This window comes from Mycteria americana, chromosome 1 (genome assembly GCF_035582795.1).
Source record: "Mycteria americana isolate JAX WOST 10 ecotype Jacksonville Zoo and Gardens chromosome 1, USCA_MyAme_1.0, whole genome shotgun sequence".
Taxonomy (NCBI): Eukaryota; Metazoa; Chordata; class Aves; order Ciconiiformes; family Ciconiidae; genus Mycteria; species Mycteria americana.
This window is the reverse complement of record NC_134365.1, coordinates 29329200-29355886: the sequence shown is the minus strand read 5'-3', so window position 1 is coordinate 29355886 and position 26687 is coordinate 29329200. Positions and strand designations below refer to the sequence as shown.

Here is a 26687-nt window from a genome sequence, read left to right as displayed (position 1 = left end):
CCCGCGGGCGCGGGGCGGGCGGCGCGAGAGGCGGCGGCCGGCGGCGGCGGCGCGGGGAGCGGCGCGGAGGTTCCCGCGGCCGGGGCGCGGGGGCGCGGAGGAGGGCTGGGCGCCGCGGCGGAGCGGGAGGAAATGCGGAGGTAGGGCGCGCCGCGCTGCCGGCCGGCTCCGCCGCGGCGGACGGGGCCCCCCCGGCTCCCCCCCACCCCGGCTCCCTCCCCCCGGTACCTCCCGCGGCCGCCCGGCTGCCGGCCCGCGGCCGCCCCCGCCCCGCGGCCGCCGCCCCCCGGCCCCGCGGGTGCTCGCCGCGGGGGGCGGGCGGCGCGCCCGCCGCCGCGCCGCAAAGTTGCCGCCGCTTCGTTGCTGTCCCTCCTCAAACCCTCGCCCCCGAGCCGTGAGTTTTCTGCATAAAATACATTAACGAGCGCTTTCATTTGCTTGTTCCTTCAGGGTCGCGTGTTAGTTTTGGTGGAGGGGGGTGCAGGCTCTTCATTACTCGGTGAGAGAGCTGGCAGATGTCCCAAGTGAGAGAACCTCTTCCTCCGGGGCCTGAAGGGCCAGAGCAAGCTCCGACTGAAAACAGCTCTTTGATCTCCCTCCCTCGAGGTAAGTTGCTTTAAAGTTCCTCTGTAATTGTTGCGCCTTTTATTTGAATGATACATTTACTGATTTGTTTTGTGGGTTTTAACCCCTCTTCTCTTTCCCTTCTCCCGACCTCCCCTCTTTGGTGTAACTCTGTAACAGTTTCACTTCTCCTCTTTATTGTTTTAACAGCACCGGTGCTCAGTACTTGAAAAGCTGCAGTCAGAGGCAGATGCTGGTGCTTAAAAATCGCTTTCTTGTTTCTCAGCTCCGTGTTTATGTTTAGAAGCTCTTTCCTGTAAAGCTCTCCTTCCAGGTCTTGCAGTAAATTGAGAAAGGCTGATCCAGGAGCAGGAGCGTTGTTCAGGTTGGAGGTCACTTGCCTGTTTTTTCCTTACGTTACTCTGTGATGCTGCAGCTAAAACCGGTTTCTGAGAGTATTAACCTGCTTTGTATCAGCTGTTCAAAAGGTTGTTTAAAAGTACATTCATCTTAAAGAGAAATTCTTTAAGGTATGTTTTATTTGCGTTTGCTCAAAATACATTGATATTCTGATCACCTTCATGTAGGGAAGTTTGGCAAGGTGTATTGGCAGGTTATCCTTAAAATAGGGAAGTATGTTTGCCTCCTGAGTCCTGGTCTGTGAAGATGAGACTTAATTATTCTTTTTCGTTTACAGCTACAGCTTTGTTTTCCAGAATTCTGACAGGAGTTTAAAAAGTCTCTGAAGAACAGACAAATAAGCTTGTTCAAAAACTGTAACTTTATTCATAACTGGTTAACTGGAGCAGAGCCTGGTAACACAGTTGTGCAACTGTGGATTAAAGATGCAGTCTTGTTTTTGTAACTTGGAAAATCAATAGCTATGTGAAATCAAAGTTGAAGACTCATTTCAGAAACCAGAAAGTATCCGTAGCTGAGTGAAAAATGTTCTGGCAGGGAGACATATTAAATTGGCTTATAGTTATTGTTGGGGTTTTTTTTTGTCCTAGAGAATGACTCATAACTTCTAAACAGTAAAAAATAATAATAAAAAAAGATTAGATACAGAAGATCAGGCATGCAGAACTGAACTGTTAGAATCATGTTTTTTGCCAGAAACATCAGTATCTGTGATACATGTTTATTTTCAATGTGTTGTTTCTATCTGTCATGTGATTAAGTGGCCACACTGGTTAAATTCTGCATGTAGGCCATACATCAAAGTTGCTGAAGTTGTAAGTCGGTGAACTAACTAGCCTGGAAAGTGGTCTCGTTCTTACAGTGCCACTTGAAATTGAGTTTTCACTATGAAATAAAGTCTTATGTGATTCCATTTTGTAAGATTTTCAGTGCATGCTCTTCTTTTTATGAAAAGTAAGGAAACAAATACTGATCTGTCCACGGACAAGTTATGTGCAGAAAATCTGAATGACACAATTACAGCTCACAGCTGTTGAGATGGAGGATTATAGAGTTACTTTCTTAGGGATCAGTAAGGTACAAACAAGTGTAATATATTGATTCAGGTTTGCTCACTGGCCACACCTTTCAAGGCACATGCTCAATTTTAAAGCATATATATAATTCACAGAAAGATGAGGCTGTTTTTTTACAGAATTCAGCATTCAAATACCTAATTTTTATTCTAATGAACTTAGATTTAAGGATAACTGTGCATATTTGTTGCTTTTTTCTAGCCTGAGTCTGTTGGGGAAATGGGGGTGGAAAGAGGAAGAGGTGAGTTCATAACATTTCCAGTCTATATTCCAGCTTTTCTGTTGTCAGCTTTGCAGTGTGTGGTTACAGGGTAAGGTAGTCCAGATATTCCAGGACTGAAGATCTAAGATAATATGTCTGGGACTTTCAACACCCCCTGCTCTTTCTGTACTACTCCCAGGACATCCAAAAGTACACTGACTTCTCTAGAGTTTGGTGATAATTTTAAAAGCTGAGGTTGAAATTCATATTATTTCTGGAAATAGGGTAGAGGTATTTGGAAAAATCTGCAATAATTTGAGATAATTACTGCTTTACTTAGAATCACCTCATCATATTTCTGTGATGACTCCATATATTTACAGTGAGATACTTGAAATCTGTGTCCACCTAGGAATAAAGATTCCTTAAGCAGAAAAAAATGGCTTATGTTTTATGTATAATAAAGTATTAAGTGCATTCTACTGAGAAAGAATTTTTGATTGGTAACAGCATACTTTAATATGCTTTCTGTATTTGTTTAACTGGTATAGATACCTTATATCCTGAGAACAAACTTCTCTTCTCTAGTTCTGTGAGGTATCTTCAAAGTGTTACTTTTGGTTGCTATCATATACATTCAGATGCTGAAGCCAAATTGTGTTTTTCCATGAAAGGAAAAGAAACTTCAACTGAATTTTAAATATTCAACGAATAACCTAATTAAAAACCAGACAAGAGTAATAAAGCTTAGGCAGATTTCAGGGATGTACATCAGTTGTGGACATGGTGAAAACTGTGGGTTGAGACATAGTTTGGCCTACAGATATGGTATGCTCTGGCTTTCCCAACTTAAAAGAATTTTTGTGTGTTACTTTAACCAACATGCTCTCTCAACATCTCCCCCATCACTGTTCTTCCTTGTTAGTTCATTTTTGAATTAATGCATAAATATTAGTGAGATGATTGGACTTTGCCTCTCCACAATTAGTGTGCTATGAGAGAGAGCAAATGAAATCATAGTGTCTTTTGTGGCAATGTCTGTACTCAATTTCAGTCTTTAAACCATTATCTGTGCCAACGGAGTCTGCTGCTCTGAGGTACAGACTACAGGATGAAAGGTTTAACCTAATTTCTGCAAACATCTAGTTAATTTTTGCCACATTCTTCCAAAAGTGTAGCTCTACTCATGCACCCTTGTTCAAGATCCTGGTCGTGCCATCTCTTCTCCTGTAGCTCCACAGGCCTTGGAATCAAATTATGACTACTTCTGCCTATGTGCTGTGTAATGTAGTCAGTGAATAGTGTCATCTCTATGCTCAGACCACTTCAGTTTGGCTGTGATCAAGTATTTTCGCCACTGGTAGGTACCAAAATAATGTCCCTAAGCAAGGAATGTGACAATTAGTGACCATTAGCCTCTCTGCTTTAAGGAAAATGTTTCATATGTTACAGGTCATGTTGTGATTATTGCCTGGACTATGGGTAGACTTTTTTCATTAAATCCTCTGCATTTGAATAAACCATGGAATACAAGAGAGAAATTCAATGAACATGGAACTATATTTAGAGAATCCAGGCTACATCTTAGAAAATGTAGGACTGTCATCTATAAAGTATTTGGAATGCTTTTACCTTTGCTTGTTGGTAACTCCATGTAACCTAGGATAATAAGTGAATAATATTTAGCTTTCTCAATTTAGAAATAAGATAAATAATAATAATAAAAAACGTATTATGAAATTGAGACTGGGAATTGCACTTCAACTATAAGAACTTTCTAATAACTCTTTAGATGATGGAAACCCACTAGAATTTATTTTTTTTAATGGGGTGGGGGAGGAGGATGGGGAAGTCTAGTAGAAATATTAAGGGTCAAGTTCCATAAGCGACCATTCTCTCTGGTGCAAATCATGTCACTGTTGCTGGATGGAGATGCAGTTCTGATTTGGTGTCTGAAGAAGCCATATTCAGCAACTAATACTTCCATTCAGAAAAGTACAAAAAGCATGTGCTCTTTTTCAAGAATGTGATTCAAACCTCTCCATGTTTTCTGTGCTTAACTGTTTTCATGACGAGGAGCACTAAAGGAACGTGCTGGCTAGATGAGATGGGGTGACAGAAGACTTACTGCGGGGAATGTTTGGAAATTCTTGAGGCAACAACGATTACTATCACCATAATTATTGCACTTTACCAGCAGTGCCTCAGTGTTATGAGTAATGGATTTTTATTTTAACGGTTAACCAGTGCACTCAGATTGCTCAAACTTACCTAATACTTCCTCTATATTTGTGTTCCCACTTACAATCTGGTAAGAGCTGAGTGAATCTGTGTTAATTTGTTTCGTCTCTGTCTGTCAGTACTGAGGCATTTATTGAACGTTACTGACTGAAATAAGTAAAACTTTCATAAGTGTCTAACTCTAGTTTGTCATGAAAATATACTTCTGCTTTCAGTTTCACGTGCGTGCCATTCCAGTAAAGTGATTCATGTCCACGTGGGTGTGATAGACTTGTATTTCATAGAGTTGACTGTAAAGGTCTTGCATCAAATTTGAAATACTTTTGTTCCATCTCATAGGCTAATTTTATACCAGAATAATTCTTCTCAAATTCCATTCCAGGCCCTCAGAAGTTAGATTTCTCTTTAGATTTCTCTTTGGTTTAAACACTTGTTTTTTTCCTAATAAGTAGCATCCAGCAATGAGTGTGTTATGCTAGTGTTTTCATTTGGATCAGCAATGTGGTTTGAAGTGAATCTTCTGCTCGCCCCCGCTTTGGTTTGCATTGTGGAGTGATCCTGGGGAGTCCTGGGGAGTGACCTGGACTGGATTCCTTTTGGACAAAATAATCTGAAAGATGCACTGCAGGAATGTGCCTAATTCACTCCAGCCACTAATAAACCTTCAGTCTTTGAGATTAAATCTGAGAGCTAGTCCAAAGTAGAAAGCCCCTGGAACATGTATAATATGGAATGTGTCCTTAAAATCAACTCTTCACTGTACAGGCCCACTTTTGTTGCCCCATGCTGTTGCTAATACAGCCATAGCCACTAAGTATTGCTTAGCACTTACGTGAAACTCATTTGGACACATGTGAAACATTGTTGGATGAATGACGTAAACTTAAAACTGACCGCATGACTATTAGTGTGATTATTGGTGAAGTTTTCACTTATGTATTTGAACTTTTTAATGCTTTTAATAGTGCAGAGTACCTTTTTGCATGTTGCTATTAATTTTTAATTTATCATGACTGAAATTTGTCCAGGGCTGTCAAACTTGTAGTACATTCATAGTTGTTCCATAGCTTGCACCTGGAAAATTCTGTGTAAGAGCTTTCCAAGAAGTTCAGTTGAATTGCTCTAATTTTAAGAGATGATTTTTTCAGTGGCATTTTTGAGGCCATTGAAAGTTGCAATGAGACATTTAAGTGAAAGCCACTGAAATGAAATAAAAAGAAATTAGTTATTTTAGTTTTGAAACAATCAGACATCTAAATGGAGGCTTCCAACTCCATAATTTGTGGATTATCAATATTAATTAGATCGTACAACCAGTCATTAATGAAATGAGATCGTTTCAGGCAAATAATGAACTGGAATAGGCATTCTGTTACACGAATAGCACAGTTGAACTTACTTGTTATGTGAAATGCCTAAAAGTTTTAGGCATTTCATGAAGTAGCTGGTGGGTGTTACTGTTAATGGTTGCATTGTGAAACCTGGTATTATCGTGGTTCCTTTGTGTTATTGTTGTGAACAGTGGAATTTTCGGTAGGAAATAGCATCCTCGGTGGTTCCTTGCCAGCGAGGATATTAGTGAACAAAGGAAGCGTTAGAAATGCAGTGTTTGCCACATGCTCTTTAATCCCTCCCAACTGCTGTAGGCTTGAGACAGAGAACCGTTTTGTTATCTTTCCTTTTGGAAACATTCTTCAACTGTTTTGTTCCTCATAGATCTACTTTTGTGGGTTTTTTTTTTTTTTTTCATTTTTGTAATTTTTCTTTGCTTTGAAGAACAAAATTCCATTTGGGATGGTTTGAGCTTTGCACATGTATGTTTAAATCTGTGTCTGCTTGTTCAGGGATAACTCAGGCCTTCTGAGGATTCATGTTTACATCCCAGCAGCTGGCTCAAATTTAGGTGCCTAAGTAAGCTTTGCCCTGTGCTTCCATCATTCCTCTGCCCTTAAACGGTAAAACTGTTGGGCTGTTCCTGACTCTGCATTTTTGGAGGTCACAATGACTCCACTGTGCCAGTTCATTCTGCTTGTCCCTCTCTTCTTGATGAGAATGATGCACTCAGGTTTCCAGAAGCCTTTCCCAGCAGTTGCTTTTGCTTTACTTGTTATTTGGTGTGGTCCACCACATTGTTGGTGAACAGCAAATGAATGTCATAGCAACAAAGCCTTCTATTGTTGCAGTGACAGGATTTTTAACTCATTTTACATCCACAGTGTCCGTGTGTCAATAGACAAACTCTAAACCTGTTTCTCAAGTCCAGTTTGTCATGGTGCTAATCAAGCACTCTTATAGTTCACATGCTTGGAAGAGATGGCTAACTCAGTATGTAGGCTTATGTGTCATCTAATGAATAGAAATCAGCTGCCAATCACACTCTGAGGACGTGCAACCCACATAATGTGGGCACTTGTTTCCATTTTTTTTGCATGTTCAGAGATTGAATATTACATAGTTACTTACGCATTAAGGTATGATGCCATGTTTGAACACAGTGAGACCCATTTCTGGAGTAAACTCAAGAGACGTAGTGGGGCATGCGGGGGCAGCTGAAGTGCAAATGTACAAATGGACAAGCACTCGGAGAAGAAAAGTTGGTTGTTTATCAAAGACTTGAGCTCTTTGAGGTGTGTCCTGCAAATGTACGTCCATTACCTGTCTTTTTGTATTTGCTATCAGTTTTGTGTATTAATTCCACATCCACTCAATATGCTCTACATTATCATAGAGAAAGATAGAATAAATATAGCTCTGAAAAGAGGGATACTTCACTGGGATGTTCTAAGAAATTTTCAGGAATTAGTTTGATCTATATACCAGCAACTTTACAAAGGCATAGAAGACAGGATTGGAAGGGATCTGGAGAGATTGCCTTGTATACCCTTCTTGCCTAACTATACATAAGGCTTTCTTGACAATTCTGGCTATTTGTTAAATTTTCTTTTTGATAGGGCTATTGTAATAGTAGCCTTGTTGCTGACCCAGACTGCTGACACTATTTTATTGGTGGAGTCTTGTAAACTGTGTTTGTCATGATGCAAAGAAATGTATGTAACCAGAGGCACATACTCCAAACAAAAACAGGAGTTAACAATCAATGTTAAAATAGTCTCAAGGGTGAAAACAAATTCTGATTCTATGAAATACATGTATTGCTGTGTAATTTTAAAAATAAATATAACAACATTATGGTAAAATGAATGTATGTACCATAAAAAGTGATTTATATATACTGTAATAATTCCAAATGACAAAAAATTAGGAGTTCACTTTGTTCACTTATTTCATGAAACAGTAATTTTGAGATGTGATTAAAATTTTTAATTTTTTCACTAAGTGGCTTACCAGTTGACTGTAATACAGGTATGATTTGGGCTGTTAACCATCTCAATTCTATACTTTGCCAGCATGCTGTCTCTCTTCCTTATTTAAACCTTAAACTTGCATTAACCTCTACACAAGTAGAGTTTGTGCCCAGGCTTACCTTCAGGATAAATCACAGGGTACTCTGTGTGGGTGTCACTCCCGCGGGGCTTTTGGCTAGAAGCTCTTTAGCCCAGGGACTGCTGTTAGTTCAGGAGAGGTACGCAGCCACACAGCCAGGTTGCTGGTCTGGGGGCTGAACCGTGGCAGGTAAGAAGACTACGTTGCTTTTGTGACATGACCTAGAGTAACTTACTGTGGTTTTGAAGAGAGATTGGATTTCTACCTCAACACTGCTGGATTCAGAACATAGTGAGTCTTTTCTTTCCATTATTTGAGCTGCTAGGAAGAGTATCTCTTTTTCTTCTTGGCTGTCAGTTTTGGAGGTTAGTCACATGAGAGTGGAAGGGTGTACTAAAGGAACCAGAAGCTAAAATACTAAGGAAGTATTACATAAAAATTCTTAAGGTGAAGCTTGATTAAAACAGAGAAGTGTTATAAGTTTATTTGAAGATGCAGTAGAAAAAAGCCATACCTGTCTATGGCCAGATCCAGCCATCAGTATTTGTGCCAGCTGTAGGCTCTATGAAAGCTGCTCTGCCGCAAGCATGGCACATCAGAGAAGATTAAGGTCTTTGCGTCGATTCTTACTGGATTTATAAATGCCTTATCTTTCATAAAGTACTCTTATCACTATTCTTATGCACCTAACAGAAAAATATCGGCATCAACAAAACACTCGAGTGTTCTTGAGGCTGTCTTCATGTGTGATTGGTTGTAGTTGGTATGTTGTAGTTGCACCTCTAGAATAGAAAAAAAAATGTTATGATCCTATCATCAGCTGTTTATTATAAGGGAACAATCAAGAAATTCCTTTGCGCTAAGACTGAGACCTGGTGCACATTCAAGAAAAAACAAGCAGAGCACCAATGTTTGTCTATTTCCAGTGTTCTGACGCATCAGAAGAGATGTATGAAGAAATCTGAAATAAACATAGCTTAAAGTGTAGTTTTTCTAAAGCCCCATACTAAGTCTGGCTGGGATGGAGTTAATTTTCTTCATGGCAGCCCCTGTGGTGCTGCGTTTGGGATTTGTGGCTAAAACAAGGCTGGTAGCACACCAGTGGTTTGGCTGTTGGTGAGCAGCACTTGCACAGCGTCAGGGTCTTCTCTTTTCCCACTCTGCCCCACCAGCGAGTGGGCTGGGGGTGGGCCGGGGGTTGGGAGGGGACACAACCCGGACGGCTGGCTCAGGTTGACCAGAGGGATATTCCACGCCATATAATGCCTCGCTCAGCAATAAAGACTGAGGGGGGGAGGTTTTGGGGGAGGTCCCCATTGCTTAGAGACTGGCTTGGGCATCGGTCTGCTTGTGGGAGGTTGCGAGTGATTGCCTTTGCATCACTTTTGTTTTGTTTTTTCTTCCTCTTTCCTTCACTTATTAAACTATATCTCGACCCACGAGTTTCCTCACTTGTGATCTTTCTGTTCTCTCCCCTGGTCCCGCTGGGGGCCGGGGAGGGAAGGAGCGGCTGTGTGGTCCTTAGCTGCTGCCCAGGCTCAGCCCAGCACACCCACAGAGCAGCATCTGCCAGGAGATCAGCTGCTCCCGTGGGTAATCCTGGAGTGCAAAGTAAGATACAAATACATGTTTAATGGTGTAGGTTTCTGTTATGCACATTCCTGGGGAAATCTTCATGTGAATTCAATAGATCAAAGAACAGATACTCAATGTTAATTGTTGTAAACTTCCTATCAAAATTGTTTGGTGTTCAGTTGCAACATTGGGGTTTTTTTTTACTTTTTAGTAGGGCGTCTTACTTCTTTCTTGTTAACTGTTAATATCGTTTAGATGGTTTTGACTGGCCGCTTACCATATCCAGCTAGAATAATAAAAGTAAACATGAAAAATACACTTACAACCTACATAGTTTAAAAAAAAAAAAAAAGAGAAAAAGATACTGAACCGAAAGCAAGCAGAGGAATGAAAACTAAATCCCTCTGAATAATGATGACTGATTGTATTCTGCACTCCTTTGGATTTCTTAGATAAAAATGTAACCTAGAACACTGAGGGCTCCATAATATTAACATTAATGTTTCCTTAGAGTCGTTTATTGTTTACTACATGAAATAGTAGGGCTCTGCAAAGTCGTATCCTATACAAGAAAATTGTATACAGTAACTCTGTGGTTTTGTACTACCACTGCTGGGTAGATATTGTTGTAATCTTGGTGTTGTTACTGCAGTAAAGTAATTTAAGAGCAAAATCTCTTATAATAGCTCATTTAAGCTTACTGTATGTGGAAAGCGGAGTGCTTTTACGCTAGCTCTCTCCAGGACACTACTTATTTTCATTCAGTCTATTTCAGGGCACTTTTCAAACACTTTTGAAACAAATTTGCACCTAATACCTAACTGCACAGGCAAAATCATCTTCCTTCAATACAGTCAAATTTGTATCTGATAGATATCAGGTAGAAATAATTTGTATCTAATGTCTGTCAAAGGGGTCAAAAAAATCTGGGTTTTTTTTTTGGACAGGATGAGTATCTAGGTGAGATTAAGTCATCAGGGCAAGATGCAAAACTGACTGAAGTTAATGGATATCTTCCCAATCACTTCAGTAACTTTACGGCAATCCCAATGAAACAGTTCATCTCAGGATGGGCTTGAGGAAATATTGACAAGTTGTTGAAGAAATGGTGATGGGAGGGAGGGCTGAGAGAGAAGTACCACGGAGGTAGCTGGGTCAGACATTTCAGAGGTGGAAATTAATAGAAGGGGAGCAGCAGTGCTTGAAGGCACATGCTACTATACATACAATATGGCATATATTATTTTGAGTGATGTTCTATGCCTCAGTTTAATAGGGTGGATAACAAAGGCAGAAAGTTAGGATTTAAAATCAAACTGCTGTTGGTTACATAAAGAAACTAACCTTTAGTATGTTGCAGTAGCAATAAGTGATTTTTCTGTGTCTCAGGACTGGAATTGTTGCTTTACTAGAGGAGATGGTATCATTACATTGTGATAAGTGGTTTATAAACACCTTCTTGTTTGAAACAAATAAATAGAGCTAACAGACTTTTCAACAGTTGCTTGTTTAGATTTACTGTAAATATTAAATGTATGTATACTCAAAAAATACTCGAGACTGAAAATATTTAGTGTTTTACAGATCCCTCGAGTAAGTGATATAAACTGATAATCTGTCACTGTGAATAATGAACAAAATAATTCCAGATTTGGAAATGTTTCCTTGTATGCCAGTAGGAAAAACCTGTAGCAATCAAGAACAGGAAGATTTGTGTGTGTGAATTTGACTATTAAAACATTAGTGACAGCGCAAATGAAAGCTGTCACCTTGGTTTGGGAAAATGCAGGTCTGCATGTGTTAACTGGCGAAATCATCAAAACAACAAGATCTGCTATCTTGTGAAATAAGGTTAAGAATGCCTCAAATAATCTTACCATGGAAATTTCCCTGCATCTTGTATATACTTGGAGAGAAGAAATAATTTTTCCTTTCATCATAGACTAAACGTTGACTTTTATTCAGGAATGGCTTTTAAAAGGCTATTTCTTTCACTGAAAAATAGGTAATTGTGTTATAATAAATTTTCTGAATTTCTGTACTAATCAGTTTTGAGGTTTCAAAAATATTTGTCTTTAATTATACGTTCAATTGTAAAAAACAGAGAACAGACTTCTGTGGAATTTTTGTGGCTTTTATATGCCAGAGCCACATGTACGTGGGCAAAAAATAATGTTTTTTTGTGTGACAAAGCAATTCAAATTTGTATCTGAAAATTTTGTGCATGATAACTAAATATAAACAAACTCAACCGTAACTTCTTGTTACAAAAGCTGCTATGTATTATTTTGCATGATTAAACACAATATGACTAAAAGACTTTCCTAAAGAAAGGTCTTCTTATTTTCATCTGGACAAGAAAACAAATTGAAAATCAACTTTATTAGGAATTATTTCTAAGGAAACTACGTGAGATGCTAAGACAAGTTATATTTTATACTCTCTTGTTTTTAATTTTCAAAGATGAGTTTTGTTCACATAGAGAAAAAATACCATAGAAACTAATATCTTAAAATTTCTTTTGACTTAGAAAAAACTGACCAAGACAATACTGCGGCAGGAGATAAAGACATAAACCAGCCTTCCAGTAACCAAAGTATACAACCAGAGATTCAAAACCAGTCCGTCTGGGGAAATCGCACTGATGGTGACCTCATCAGAAGTAAGTACTTCCAGAACAAATTGCTGCCATTTAGGCTTGCTTTCACAGTGTAACGGGATACTGCCTGTTGACTTAGTTAAATGTGTGTCAAATGCAATTGTGTTGCAACTATAATGCATGTCTACTGAATTTATTTCCCGGAATGACTTGTGTCAGCATGCATAAGCAACGAGTTCAAAGAAAGGTGCGATTTGAGTGGTGCAGTATAATATAGACCTCTGCAGCATCTACATTTTAAGGCCTTAACGTTATATTCTTCTCTTTTCATTCATAATGGGATCTGTATATTTAGTAGGCACATGAGCTGCAGTATGCAACTGTGCTAGGTGTCATCGCCTTTGATTTCTCAGGTTATACATTTAAGTGGCAGAGTAAACTATGCTGAGAGCAGTTGCTTCCAGATACACTGAGTACTGGTCAGATGTAAGTTTATAAAGAGGTTTGAATCCTAAAGTAGCTAGTCCTTTCAAAACTAGAAGAATGCTGCAAGACAAGGTTTTAGGCCTTAAGTGCTATGGAATTGTGTTTTGTTTTTTTTTTTTTTTTAAATTAGTTTTTACAAGTCCACATTCCTAGTGTATGTCTTGGATGCTTTCAAAAATAAAAGGGTGTGCAAGATTATTCCCATTTTTCTGTCTTGAATTGAAGATCATATGCTGTCCAAAAGATCATCCACAGTTGCACCCTCCTGAGGCGAAAATACTTGTCAACTGCCAGAGCTAATACTGCTTTAAAATGCTGTGCATGCTTGAGCGTTAGTTACTCAAGGGAGGGGCAGCATGAGAAACTGTTCTCTAATTATAGGGTGTATTCAGAAAGCAAATGGACTAAATGCTGAGTGGTGCTCCAGCTCTCTGAGATTGTTGTCTGACCACATACTTCAGGGTCAGTCTGTCTTTACACTGCACACATACTACACAATACACAGTGGGGTAAATTCATATTTCTGAACCTGCTGTTGCTATAACTGGTGATTTTCTCCAGTTACCTGTTTCTTTTTAGTTTTGTTTTGTTTTGTTTTTTAATTTTATCTACACAATCAACTTCTCCTGAACTTTGTGTTAGCATTTGAAGTTCTTTCCAAACCTTAGTTAATACTTTTTTCTAAATAATGAATCCCAGTAAATACTTATATCCTTAATGTATTGAATAGTTATCTAGATCCTTTACAGGAAACTTGAATTTAGCATGTCAGATAAATATCTGACAATTTAAAAATAATTCCTAGGGGGCTATAAAGAGGAAGACTTTTCCTTCACAGTTTGAGAGTTGCCATCATTCCAAAATATCATTATTTTAGACCTAACTGTCCCTGGACGAGCAATTGCTTTGTGCTTGTGTTGAGGACATGGGAAGGTGTGGATGGCATCTGCTGCATTTGGAGTGGCCTCCTTCTCATTCCCTCCTCCTAGAGGCTTCCTTATTCCTAGACCCATGGGAAAGCAGATTTATTTGGTAGCGGTTGGCAGTGTGCCTGAACTATGGAGGAAAGGACCAAGGACAGTAGGGTGGTGCTGTGCTTCCTCTAATCCGTTAAATGCAAGGACATACTGTAGTGGCTGCACTGGGGAAGTGGGAGAGGAAAAGGTAAATTTTTCAACATATAGTAGAAATTGCAGCAGATTGTGCAAGTCCCTGGTAAAGTGACTTGACAGTTATATGCAGTTACATGTCTCTGTGATGGGAGGGTTATCTGTTGCTGAATTTAAAAAGTAACAGGAAAAAGGGCAAAGATAGGATAAAATTCTGAGGTATAATGTACTGCTGCAGTGTGCGTAACTGTGCTCATCCTGGAGTGACTAGTAGTTTTACCTTTGACTTTGTGAAAAGCAAGTTTAGGTGAAAGCTGGAAGTTTCTAAAACTCCTAGTCTTAATAATTGAGTTTTGTGTAGTAGTGGCTTTATTACGAGACATGCTTGAGTAGCTGCTATGAAGCAATCTTCTCTTTGTTTCAAATTCATGATTTTTTTTTAACCTTTAATGTTAAAGTCTTCTAGATGAAAGAAACTAAAATGATTAAATTAAAGCAGCTTCTTTTTCTTCTTTTTTTGGGTCTGTGGCTATGAGTAGGGAAGTCTGTTCTACTTAAAAAAATTGAGGAACAGTGTTTGGCTCAATTATGAGTACTTCTTGCAGTTTGCAGAAGTTTTACAACTTGATCTACCTAGTAACGAAAGTTTGAAAAAAATAGAACAAGTAGAGCAAAGAGAAACTTGTTTATCACAAACATTACTTAGGTATTTCCTCTTAAATAACAAGTATTGTAGCTCAGAACAGCTGTGATTCAACCAGATCTATTACCCCACTAGACTAAAGTTTGCAGAATATTGCATATTAAAAGAAGCTTGAGGTTAGAAATAAACAGTGTTTTGATCATTACGGTCTATTTTAAAACTGTTTCTTTAAATTGTTTTAGACAGGGCATACTTCAATTTTCTCAGGTATTAACAACCATTCACCACTATCCTAATGATTCTGTTTCTTTTTTTCCCACACAGATTGTTCTCCACCCCCACAGTTGATACATACTCCATTTGTGTTAGCCTTAGTTTTCACTTTATAAATGTTTCCAGCATTTAATTTCCAAGGTTTTCCTTGTTTGCAGCTGTTTTATCCTGCTGTTATATGGAATTAGATTAATCAGTCAGTTTTATTGGCAAACCAACAACGAAGTCCAGTGTTAGAGACTGTAATGACTTCATTATGTATGATTTCTCATTTGCACTTGTGAACTCAGTTTACCAGGCAACATTAATAAACTAAAATGCTGCCCTGGTTTTCCACAGTGAGATGTTTTCAGTTCACCTTGCCCTGCCCTTGCAGTCCTTTTCTCAAGCCCCCTCTTTTTAATCTCTAGATGATGAGATTCCCCCAGATTAGCCCTTTCCCCAGCTCCTTTGGAGCATCCTTTCTCCCCCCCAAATGAAAACAGTCATAGTATCCCGGGTAAATGGGTAATCTTACGGGAAGCTTCAACCAAGGAATTAAATCGTTTTTGAAAAGAGCTTGAGAGTCATGGTAGAGGAATATTAGCTTCCAGTGCACCACTGCTACAAAAGACTACTGTACACTGACATATAAACAGGGGAGAGCTAAATAAGAAGAAAATTGCTATATTACCTTTCTGTATTAATTGTTAATGCACTTGCATAACTGTTACTGGAATACTGCGTTCAGTTGGAGAAGGGTCAGGGGAGAACCACAAATATCTCAGGAATTGCTGGAGTAGTTGAAAACATGCCTTATTGTGGAAAAACTCCTGAAGTTCAATCTGTTTAGTGTTAACAAGGAGGATAAAGAGGGGCTTGCAGAGTCCCTAAGAAGCATGATACCACAACGAACAGAAATTTGGTAAGACAATTCTTCAACTGTAGCAGACAAAGGGAGAACTGAATGTAATGGCTGGAAGTGCAGTTAGACTAGAAATAAAGTGTACATTTTTTAACGGAGTATTTGAGAACAGGAGGAACTGCCAAATATTTGGTGTTTTTTAGGTGTGTGAAATTGGCCTTACTCTTCACAAGGTGGCCATTGCTATCCATATCCTCAATTTTAGAACCTGAGTGAGGGAGAGTCTCTTTTCCATAGTGATTCTTCCAAATTGGGATAACCTTAGGTTTTTCATCTCAGGTATTCTTCAAGGCAATGTTGAGACCTATTCCTTTCCCTTCACAGATGTACACGTATTTTGCATTTTATTTCAGGCTGTAGAGGTTCTGCTTTTCAAAAGAGCTTAGCCTTAGAATAGCTCCATCTGCTTTTCCTTCTTCAGCAGTGCATTTTAGGTATCCGCAAACACCTTCTGCTTATTATCTTTGTATGATCTGGTGGCCTGTAATGGAGATGTTCTCCTTCTTTTATCACTCACCTTTGGCAAGTGAGGAAGAGTGGATGTTAAAACATGCAGCAGAGTAACCTGTAGGAATATAGGCTATAGGAATGGAGCTGTAGGAGTTTTTTGCTGCTCCACATGCCCTGCTTTGTTCTTGGGAAAGGTTGTTTTTTTTTTTTTCCCCCCTCTTAAAAAAAAAGGCTGTAAAGGTAGATTTCAGAATATTTAGGCAGAATTTTTACAGAGGGTACTAGGTTATCATCAATGTGTGCTGTTATGCAGGGGAAGGAATGTTTAGGAGGGAAGAAAATGCCAGTCTTGAACACTATTTGCTTGTGAGGATTTAATCTCCTTTCCAGTTCTCAAGCAGGACCTTAGCTATGTGATATTTAAGAAAACAAAAAACATCTACCATAGATTCAAATTGTCATGAATAATTGATTAATAATAATCCAATTCTCAAGATTAAATACCTAAAATATGCCCATGTTTTACAGATAGAAAGGTCATTGCTATCCATCATTTCCTAGCTTCAATTGCCTCTTTCTCCTCCATGAAACACCCTCCTGATAAGAGTGGTTCTTCAGAGAAAGGGAGGCTTCATTCAGCTCTGTGGGGATTAAACAATTTTGAATGTTCTTGTGCCCACTATTTTATTTACTACATTCTTCTTTATAGTGTTTTGTTTTATTGAAATACAAACCTAGATATTTTTCATCGTTTTGTTTTCTATATTTTTATGTTGACATTTTCACTTTACATGACTATTTATTTCATTTTAACGTCTGGAGATTCGCTTTTCCTACTGTTTAAATAAGTGAGTGATTTCCGTAGTTTAAGTTATGCAGTTTGGGTTTGGGACTTTTTTCCCCAAAAGAACAAGATAATCTGCTGTTAGCACTGTTCTTTTTTATATATATATTAATCCAAATATCTTTTCTTCGCTAATTTATACAGTCATCTTACAATTATTGTGATTTCAAATAACTGTGTTTATTCTGTCTAAAAAAATAGTGCAAAGTGCTTAAGTGGTGCTCTTCAAAGCTAGAAAGTATGACAGATACAGTCTTCTTGCAGCGTAACTGAGTGTGTGAGTGCAGAAATCACGCAGACTAGATTAACGGAAATTATTCAAAATACATTGCTGAGTCTGAGAGGTGTATTCTTTTAGTTACAGAAGCGATTTGTGTACAGTGTTCCAAATATACCCAGGTATTCACTTAATCTGGCTGTGAAAAAAATGTGAGCTTATGAATGAACAAAACTTTAGTCAGTTCAATACTTAAATGCAGGAATGCAGTACTTGATATTTAGATCCTTCTTTAAAAAAGATAAATCTTTGAGGAATTGAGCAGTAGAAGTAATGGAGGTGTGAAGGACCTCCCTGAGAGCTCCTCTGCCGGAAAGATTTTCTAATCCTCTCCCCCAACACCTAGCCTGTGTTACTTCCGTTTCTCCCTCCGACCTGGCAGATCTCTTACTACTTCTGTTCCAAAAGTCCTCAGAAAACTCCTCTCATGCCTATTGAGGGGCCTGTTGGTTTTTTTACTTCTTCCCAACGAGTTGTAAGACGGCTGACAACGCATGTATTTTTGAAAACATTCTTTAAAAATACTGTGCGTCAGCTAGTTCCCTTAGCACAACACAGGAGGTAAAATGTGATGTATTATAATAGCTTTGTACTGGTTTTGGCTGGGAAAGAGTTAATTTTCTTCATAGCTGCCTACCGGGGTTACACCTCAGCAAGTTTTCAGCTACTAAGTAGTGAAACAGGACTTTGATTATATAAACTGGAAAAAAGGTAACTATGTTGTACAGCATATTGGGAGTATTCATGCCAGTCAAGATAAAGCATCTCATAAAGGTGGTAGTGAAAATTATGTTGTTTAACAAAATTTTGGAATTTAGTTGCCTTGAAGGCAGGCCAGTGTGTTGTGCATCAGAAGTACTAGGGCCTGTGAAAGACCCATGGATTTACTCCTACTGATGGTGCACCAGTTGAAGCCGAGGAGAAGAATGAATAATAGTGCTCTTGCAGTAGGCTGAGAAATACAAATGAGAAATCAGAAGTTGCTGCTATCAGGGTAACAAGAAACCAAACATTTTCAGTACTCCAAATGATCTAATCAGAGTTTGCAGCTCATACACATATAGGCAACTGGAGCTAGTGTTCGCTACTGTTCTCCTGAGTCTTGAGATGATTCAGCTGGGGTTATTTAGATTTCCCTCCCCCTTTTTTTAATGGATGATGATGCACTCTTTCTAGTCTCTACCTGAAAGACTTGTGCAGAAAGATGGGCCTTTTCTTGCTGAAAGTGTATCCATCTTCTTGCCATTTTGATTTCCCCTAGGAATTTCTGGGATCAAACCTCTCAGCTGAGACAATTTTACATCTAAGGAATTTCACACCTCATTGTTGCACAACCATAGCATTTTCATTTAATCCCCTCCTGGGCAGAGAGGCGTTTTCACAGATAGCTGTATCCTTACAGTTACAGTCTTCAGAGTTTAAGACTGGGTCTTCGGTGTTTACGGAAGTCGCCTGTGGAATGACCCAAGTGTCGCTGAAGTTAGTAGTCCCTTACTTGTAAACAGAGCTGCTGTGGGATGCAGATGTTTTCTGCGTAGCCTCTCCCCTTCGACTCGGTTGAATGTTTTGAAGCAATGCAGTTAATGATGGACTGTGATAGGTGAGGCGTTTGTATACTCTGTGGTGACTCCGTGTGGAGAAATAAACTTCTTGCTATTGTTGATCCACTTACAGAACAGTAGTCAAGCTCCAGTGAGAACTTTAAGCTGCACCAGATGACCATAAGATAGATGCATGTATTCTGCATATCAGTAGTAGCCAGAATTACCTGGAGCCTTTCGTTTTCTGTTTTACCTTACTTCTGACTCTCAGAACATCATCTGAATTTATGGTCTGAGGCTGAGGAAGTTTGGATGGCAGTAATCATCAGTACCAGACAAAGGTGAAATTCTTCAAGTTAACATGAAGATTACTGTGCTTGCTGTGTTTGAGCCTGAAGTAAATTGTATCTTAATTTCAGAATATTTTCCTTTGTTGTATTGGTACTGTCTCAGAATTAATGTGCTGTTATGCCTAGATGGGAAAGAATATTTATATTCTTTTTCTGATTAGTTCCTCATATAGGGGAAAAAGTACAATATATTTGTAGCGGTTCCTTAAAGAGGAAGAGTAATAAAACTCTAACTGTGTTCTACGTGAAATATTATACTACAAAACCAATGAGTCAGTATGGTTTCAGTCTATTTTTGGTACTAACGGTATTCAGTTAGCCATTTTGAGCAAAGAAAACACCAAATTACAAAGCGCGTGAAAGTATCGTCATACAAGTTGTACTTTTAGGAACCTGTTTTCTGGCAAAAATGTCTTGAACTGAAACCATGGCAAAAATTCTCTTAGTTTTTATCTTTTTAAATTTTATTTTATATTTGCTGTCGTGTGTGGAATGCTTGGAGTAAGTTTATATAGCTGAAAAGTAGTACTGTATATTGTGTGTACATCAAAATAATTAAATTAATTATTCAAAATTTAGAGAACCAAAATAGTTTTTAATCTTTTAATTTTGTATTTACTGGTAAAAAAGTGAGAGATCAAGAGGGGCTCATGGTCACAGCAGAAGGCTGAGTTAAGTAATTAAGGTTAAACATTTTTCTTCTTTAAATAGCTATCCAGAGGAAAGAAAGGTCTGAATACTACTTACTTGTTCTGCATTCTGGTAGTATCTGCAGTGCAAAAGTACCCACAAGTACCTTTTCCAAAGGTATTTTTGTAAAGGACAAGAAAAAACAGGAGCCTATGACCTATTTCCATGTTGTTGTGGTGGTGATGGTGGTTTTTTGTTTTCCCTTTAAAAAAAAAAAAAAATTCTTCATGATCCAGACCCAAAGGATCCCTTTGAAAAACATTCAAATGTCAAACAGCTGTGGTCACTCAGGCTATTTCTAATACCAGTTTTGTTAACTCATTATACTGATGAGGTAGGCCTCCAGAAATATTGAGGCTTGATTTAAGAGAATGATGAATTATTTGCCACCTGAGCCTTAACTATTTTAAAATGAACTGTAGTGTTCTGCCATGTGAGAAACATGTTTTTGTATGGAGACTGCTGTTGAAATTTGTGGTCATGAAATGCGAACCCATGGCATTCTAACACAAGAGCTTTCAAATTCTGAGTTTTATGTGTGGACCCATGAAAATTAAGAGTCTTAAATTTTACTTTTAAACCTGCTTCCCTCAAATTCTGTGCAGTATCTCGATTGTCATGTTTTTACTTTAATCTGAAGCTATAAATATTATGACACTTGTTTAGAGAAAATTGTAAGATTTAGCAATGCTAATATTAATTACAGCAGAATTTCAACTAAGAGACTATTTCCTGTTGCAGAGGTTCCTCAAATTTAAGTGAGTTTTATTGATTTACAGCTCAGACTTAAGGTTGTATAATGTTTGCATAAAATGTTACGAAGTTTGCTTTTGAGACAAGTCAAGTAGAGCAAACTGTTAGGCAAGCCTGTAAAATACGTGGCCTATGAGTCAGATTTGACCTTCAGGGCAAGTTTTTGCCCCTGAGAGACAGCACAAGCTGTTTGCCCATTTCTTGTCGGAGCAGGAGCAAGGCTGCCTTCAAGTCTGGGTAGCTACGAAATACGTCTTTCTTCAAAAATAAAACCTCTTAGCCGGTTAGAAGGCATGTGCCTTTTCCCATCTCCCTTCAGTAGGTGCATATTTTAACTGCATTCTATAAGTTGCAAGTTGAAATAAAATTCACATTTTAACAGAAAAGCAATGGAAGATTCTTACGCTGACCATAATTGGCCGTAAGAGCACTGCCAAACCAGAGTGAACGTCTTTTAGGTCTGTACAATTCAGAAATACAGGAGATTAGTCAACAATGGTCCTTTTTCTTGAATTTCAAAATGAAGGAAACATTAAGTTTTGGTGAGAAGATTTGGGATCAGCCTGCCTGAAAAGTTTTATCTGAGTGATCAAACCGAGTTTTTCATAGAAGTGATATAAAAAAATATTTGGATGGTGAGGCAGGATACGGAACTAACTTTGGGTAACACACATGTAGTTTTCATATATGTAATTTTATTAAATTACACCAGCTCATTTAACAATTTAGTATTTCCTAGCTACTTGCTTTGTAACTATGACCTTATAAAGTATTTCCCTACCTCAATATATATTATTCTTACTGTGTGCTGACTTTTTAGTGATAATAGTCACTATCATATTTACAATGTAAAACCAATATTGAGAAATGCTTTTTATATGGGAATAGCTCTTTCAGCAGACTATACACTAATCACTCTATAAAGTATCTAGCAGTGTACGTTCATGCATCTGGAGTGTTATAAAGACCTTTCTTTAAAGATGAAACATCTTTCTTAAAGATGTTTTGTCATAGTCTTCATCACAGCCATTCTGTAAACTGTTTTGTGCTGGACCAAGACTCGGGAACTTGAAACTAGTGTGTGTTTTATATTTACAACAAAGAAGACTGTATTTAACTTTTAAAAGATACGGAAGGGAAAAAACCAATACACAACACCATTTTAAAGGAGGAATTCTGATAAAAGTTATCTTTTTTTCTTCCTTGGTCTTCTTTTTCCTTTACTTTGACTGTTACTTCATCTACTTCTCTGTCCACTTGATTTTCTGATTCCCATCTGTAGGGTAGTGTTACGCTTGAGGAATCTTTTCCCTACAATTTAATTGATAAACTCAGTCTTAATTTTAAATAAATCACTGTTTGGTTTTGACCATTTGTGTATTACAGAGCATCTGCTACTATAGCTCTGTGAGAAGAACAGCCTAACGGAGAGACCTCCTTTGCTGTGCTGTGCTGCCTCCTTTAACAACAGAAATAACCTGGCAAAAGCTTTCTTTCATTAGCATGTTTGCATTCACAACAAAGATTCTGCTGGGATAGCTGGAACAGGGCAAGAAGTTTAGCCCTCATTATCAATATTTTGTTGGATACTTGTGGAACAGGTCCTTATAGAAAAGGAGAGAAGACTTGTTTGATTAGCACAGGGAAGGTTCCTGTAGATGATCCACTTTGCTCTCAAAATTTAAACTTGGAGTTGGAAATCCATTTCACAGTGACTATAATGCAATGGCATTTCAAGGTTTTGATTATTAACCCACCCCACCCCCCCCTTTAGGAATTACGGTAGTTTTGGAAGAAAGTAAAGGATGTGGATTGGTGATACGGTAGAAAGAGAAGTGGTGGCTATCGTGGTGGAGTCAAAGTTGGAGGAGTGCTGAAGGTTTGTTCTCCTTCTTAATAAATTGTGCTGTGTCCTCTTTCCCTTATTTATGTTATAAAGTAAAGAGAGAGAGAGAAGACAGACCCACCCCTGTTATAGTCACTGTCTTTAAGCCATTTTTCTTTTCTGTTTGCATAATTTTCTCTAATCCCCCCTTACCCTCTTTTTGTTGTTTGTTCGTTTTAAGAATCCTTTTTCCTGTTTCCCCACTTCTTTGTCTATGACAGTTACGTATCTGAGCAGTGATGGGAAGGTTGTGCTTAGAGGGTGACTGGAAATGTTTTTAAAGGGCTTCACTATAAAGGCCTGTTCACTTCAGCTTCAGTGTGTTAACATCAACATTTAAGCTATTTTGTAAGTAGCAATGAACCTTCTTATTAGAATTAATATTTTGACTATTGGAGAATTAACAGTAAATTAAACATTATGAAAAGGTACTGTGCATTCAAGAAAAAAACCAACCCTGTTAAGTATTACAACAGACTATGAAAATATCAGCTTCTAGAGTCATGTGGTTACGTCAGATTTGAATTTTCATAAAATAAACAACAAATTAACCTGGTCTTAGTTTGTAGCTACTGACAAAAGCTGAAAGTTGAGGACTCAAAACTGAGAATGCCAATAGAAAGGATATAATTTAAAAATAAAGTGATTGATGGTTTTTGAGTAGTTTGGCTTGGCAGTACTGCACTGTACAGAAACAAGGAATTTTGTCTAAATTAACATAACACTAATTAAATATAAGGTGGCAGGGAGATGTTCCCATTGTGAGTTTTTAATTCCAGCAGCCTAAGAAAATAATATGGCATGATAAAATATAGCTAGTTATGCTGAAGGAACGGTAAAGAAAAGGGTGCTGGAATTAATTCCAAGTGGTAGGGCTATGGCAGAAGTGCAAGTAAAATGGCAGATTGCATGAATCTTTAGTGGAGTGGATAAGGATATATCAAAACCAGTGCAGTTCTGTCCTTTTGGCAGTTGTTTGAGTGGATTCCTAAGAGCTTTTCTGTTTGGGGCCAAGAAATGCAAGAAGGGAGGCCGAGATGTTTCCCAAGCACGAAACAGCTGCACAGCACAAAGGGATGGAGGCAGCAGTTTGGCTCACCCATCACCAGCCTGCTGGAGCTGCTGGTGCTGGTGATGACATGAATGTTTCTGTGGGGCTGAAGGCTTGGGTAAGCAGCGAAGGAAGGTTGCTCGTGTGTGACGTAGTTGCTGTCTTTGCTCTGAGACAAGGATTGCCACTGTACTTTGGGTCTTCTTGGGTAGGAGGGGGTTGCTGCCTCAGCTGTGACTTTTTAAAGCTCTTGAATCGTAAAAGGACAGAAAGATGAATGTGACTGTAAATTCTAATGCTTTCACTTAAAATGCTGTTTCTTTACTGTGAAATCCTTCAGCTTATTTGCAAAACCTTATAACAAAGTGTTTTAAAATGTAAAAATGGACACTTTTCAGTTATGTGAATAACAACGTAGCACAGAATTCACGGCTGTATCTGCACTCCATTTTAAAAAAAAGTAATTGTGATCAGTGTACGGAAGGATTTTCTTTTTCCCCTCAAATAAAGGGAAGTATGTCTTCTAACTAAGACTAAACAAAAGGTTTTCAGAAAAAAGATCCTTGTTGCAACAAACACTGATTCAAAGTATGGGCCTTGTCCAAATTTAAGTGCTACTTAGAAGTATTTTTAAACAATAGGTGAACTAAATAAACAGTGGGCCAAATTACGTAGTTTTATAAATTGAAAGAAATATTTTTTTATATTTTTGATAGAGAATGAAAATGATTCCATATGTAATGTTGAATGCTTTTAAGCGTGTTGAAATAAGAATAGTTCCTTTCTGTATGTTAGAGATAAAAACCAGTATTCTGCTGCTATTCAGTCAGTTCTGCAGTATAAAGACTTGCAGGTGCTACTGGTCTCTACTATACTGAAATAGTTTGAGCATAATAATTCCGTAGAGATTTGTATCTCATTTCATGGATGGAGTGGAGAATCAGAATTTTAGCTCAGTTGTGGGATGAAAGAAAAAAGTCCTACAGGTAGTCTCATCCCGTTAAGACAATTTACCTGTTTCTTCAGATAATCTGGTACTTTCTCCTTTGTGTTAATATGTTTGTGTCTGAATTTTTGTGCTTGTAGCTGTGCTTGTGCTGGTAGCTGTGCTTGTAACTGATGTGACACTGTATTTTCCTAGCAGGACAGATTTATAACTGTGTGGCTCAGATACCAGAGCTTTCTTGGGAATTGTTTGAGCAGCTTATGCTTTGCTTCCTTTCAGGAAACTAAATGCATCGTTTTTCCAGGAAGTTTGGTCTTCACCAGGCACGGTCAGCCATCTGACTTTGGCACTGCTCTAGGGGATGTGTGCGTGAGCAGCAGGCAAAAAATCATTTAGCATATTTTTTTTTTTTTTTACTATATTGAATTCATATAATGAAGGCCGTGTATGAAAGCTTGGCCAGGATGGGTGGGTTTGTCCAGCAGAGTTAGAAAGAGAACTTCCTAGATCATTTTGGTAGAATGCAGTAAATAAGTAAGTAAAAAACATTTTCCTTTGTGCTAAGTATTGGTGACAATGATTATGTGTTAAGCACATTCAGCTTTGAACTGAACACACAAATCTCTTAGTTGACAAATTTTTACATTCTGAAATATATCGTTGTCTTTCCCTTCACCATCTGAAACTACTGTTTTAGTGTAAAACAAAGTTAAATTGCCTGTGGGGTGGGGGAGGGAAAGGGCAGTGAGCTCTAATGCAGAGATGTAGCTTTTGCTCCATGGCTGCTTGCAGTTTTGAATCTGGTTCAGGGTGTGAGGGGGAAGGAAAAAGAGAATTTAGGCTTTCCAAGGACTCTTATCAGAGGACTTTTCAAGAATCTGATTTGTACAGCTTGCGCAAACACACTTTGGGTGAGATTTTGCCATATCCCTTTGAGGCACACCAAAACCATCGGTTAAAAAATAAAAAGAGCTCTTGTTTCTGGGTCATCTTGACGCCAAGCTGGTGCATTAGTGGCATGAAGCAGCCCAAGAACCAGCTTTGGTTATGGCAGCTCTGCCTGGACTTTCTTTGTGCAACTAAAAATCCTTTGGTGCCATGGGGTCCCGGGAGCGCTTCGGGATGGGGAGGCCCCATCCTCCTGCCCGCGGACATAGCGGCCAGGTGGGATCAGTGACAAGGGTCCTCTGCCCATCTCCTAGACCCTGCTTGCCCTGAGGGAATTCCTGTAGCCCAAGGGCATCCATAGCAGAGACTAACCCTTCTCAGTGTGTTTAATGTTGTCCGTGCAGATACATGTTGCTTCTCTTTCTCCTCACACTTTGTTTTTTTCAAGATTGGGAAATAGATCCATACTTGCTGCGTGCTCTACTACATTTCCACTTCTTTTTTCCCACTGACAGTCACTCTATTAATCATCCGGTCTGTAGTAAGGACAAACTTACTACATGAGGAGTATTGTTGTGGACCTCAAGTCCTCTCCCTGCTTTCTGACACAGAATTTCCATTTTCCATCATGCCGCTGTTGCTGAATGTGGCTGATTTTTGGCCTAGGCTCCGGGAGCCTCTCTGACCTCGAGCAGAAGGGGAACTATTGCTTCAACTCTAGATCACTGTGCAAGTACGATGTGTTTATCTTTGTCTTATTCCATTGCTTATCAACTAGTGATTTATCATTTAATTATTTTCTTACTTGTAAAATCTGTAGCAAATACTTCAGCCCCAGTGGGATTTTACTTGTGAATTTGTTTCTTCTTCCCTACTCTTTTCTGCCCTCACAGACTGAAGTGGCTCAGCTCACTATGTATTTTTTTGCTTTCTGTCTCCTTCCCCTCCAGAGCTGTCTTCTTCTGGGTGGTTGCTATCTGCTCTTTTTTCTTTTGATGCTTTTGTAATGTAAAATCCCAAGTTTTAGCCTGTTCCTCGTGGTTACTGCCCATTTGCTTCTCCTGTTCTATTTTCCTTGCAGCCGTGCTTTCTCTTTCTTCCTTTGGTTTTCTGGTTCTTGCTATCAGCTGATGCCAAACTTAGCATCAGCTCTAGGTTGCTGGAAAGAATAGCAGAGAGAAAGTAAGTGCAGCAAAGGGGTCAGAAACTCAGGTATCAATGTATGCATTACTATTTTTGTACTGATGTTCTGTGTGTTTTCCCACTACCTTTTTACATTACCCTGTCTTTGTTGCTGTCCTGTTTTTATTCCTGTTTTTTTTCTTTCTGCATCTTGCTAGTTTTGTTAATAGTAGCACTGGGTAATACTTAGAATTATAGAGATGACAAAAGACAGAGCGCTAAGAGCAGGGGGTCAGATTCACACTTGAGGTGGAGCACTTTTTGGAGTCTTCCGAAATGTTGTCACTTACATGA

At 38.6% G+C, this 26687-nt stretch overlaps 1 protein-coding gene across 3 annotated transcripts in view; it reads left to right on the top strand.

The window, feature by feature from the left end:
• The first annotated feature begins 465 nt into the window (after positions 1-465).
• Positions 466-26687, top strand: part of MDFIC (MyoD family inhibitor domain containing) — a 53382-nt gene continuing 27160 nt past the window's right edge. For 2 of the 3 annotated variants that reach the window (XR_012774308.1, XM_075493683.1), the window contains exons 1-2: positions 467-606; positions 12053-12184. Coding sequence is in view for 2 of the 3 variants with exons in the window: in XM_075493683.1 (XP_075349798.1) it covers positions 516-606; positions 12053-12184 (223 nt within the window). In the remaining variant the exon portion in view is untranslated. Of the gene's footprint in view, positions 607-2261; positions 2302-12052; positions 12185-26687 lie in introns of all 3 variants that reach the window. The other variant, XM_075493696.1, reaches the window with a different exon arrangement.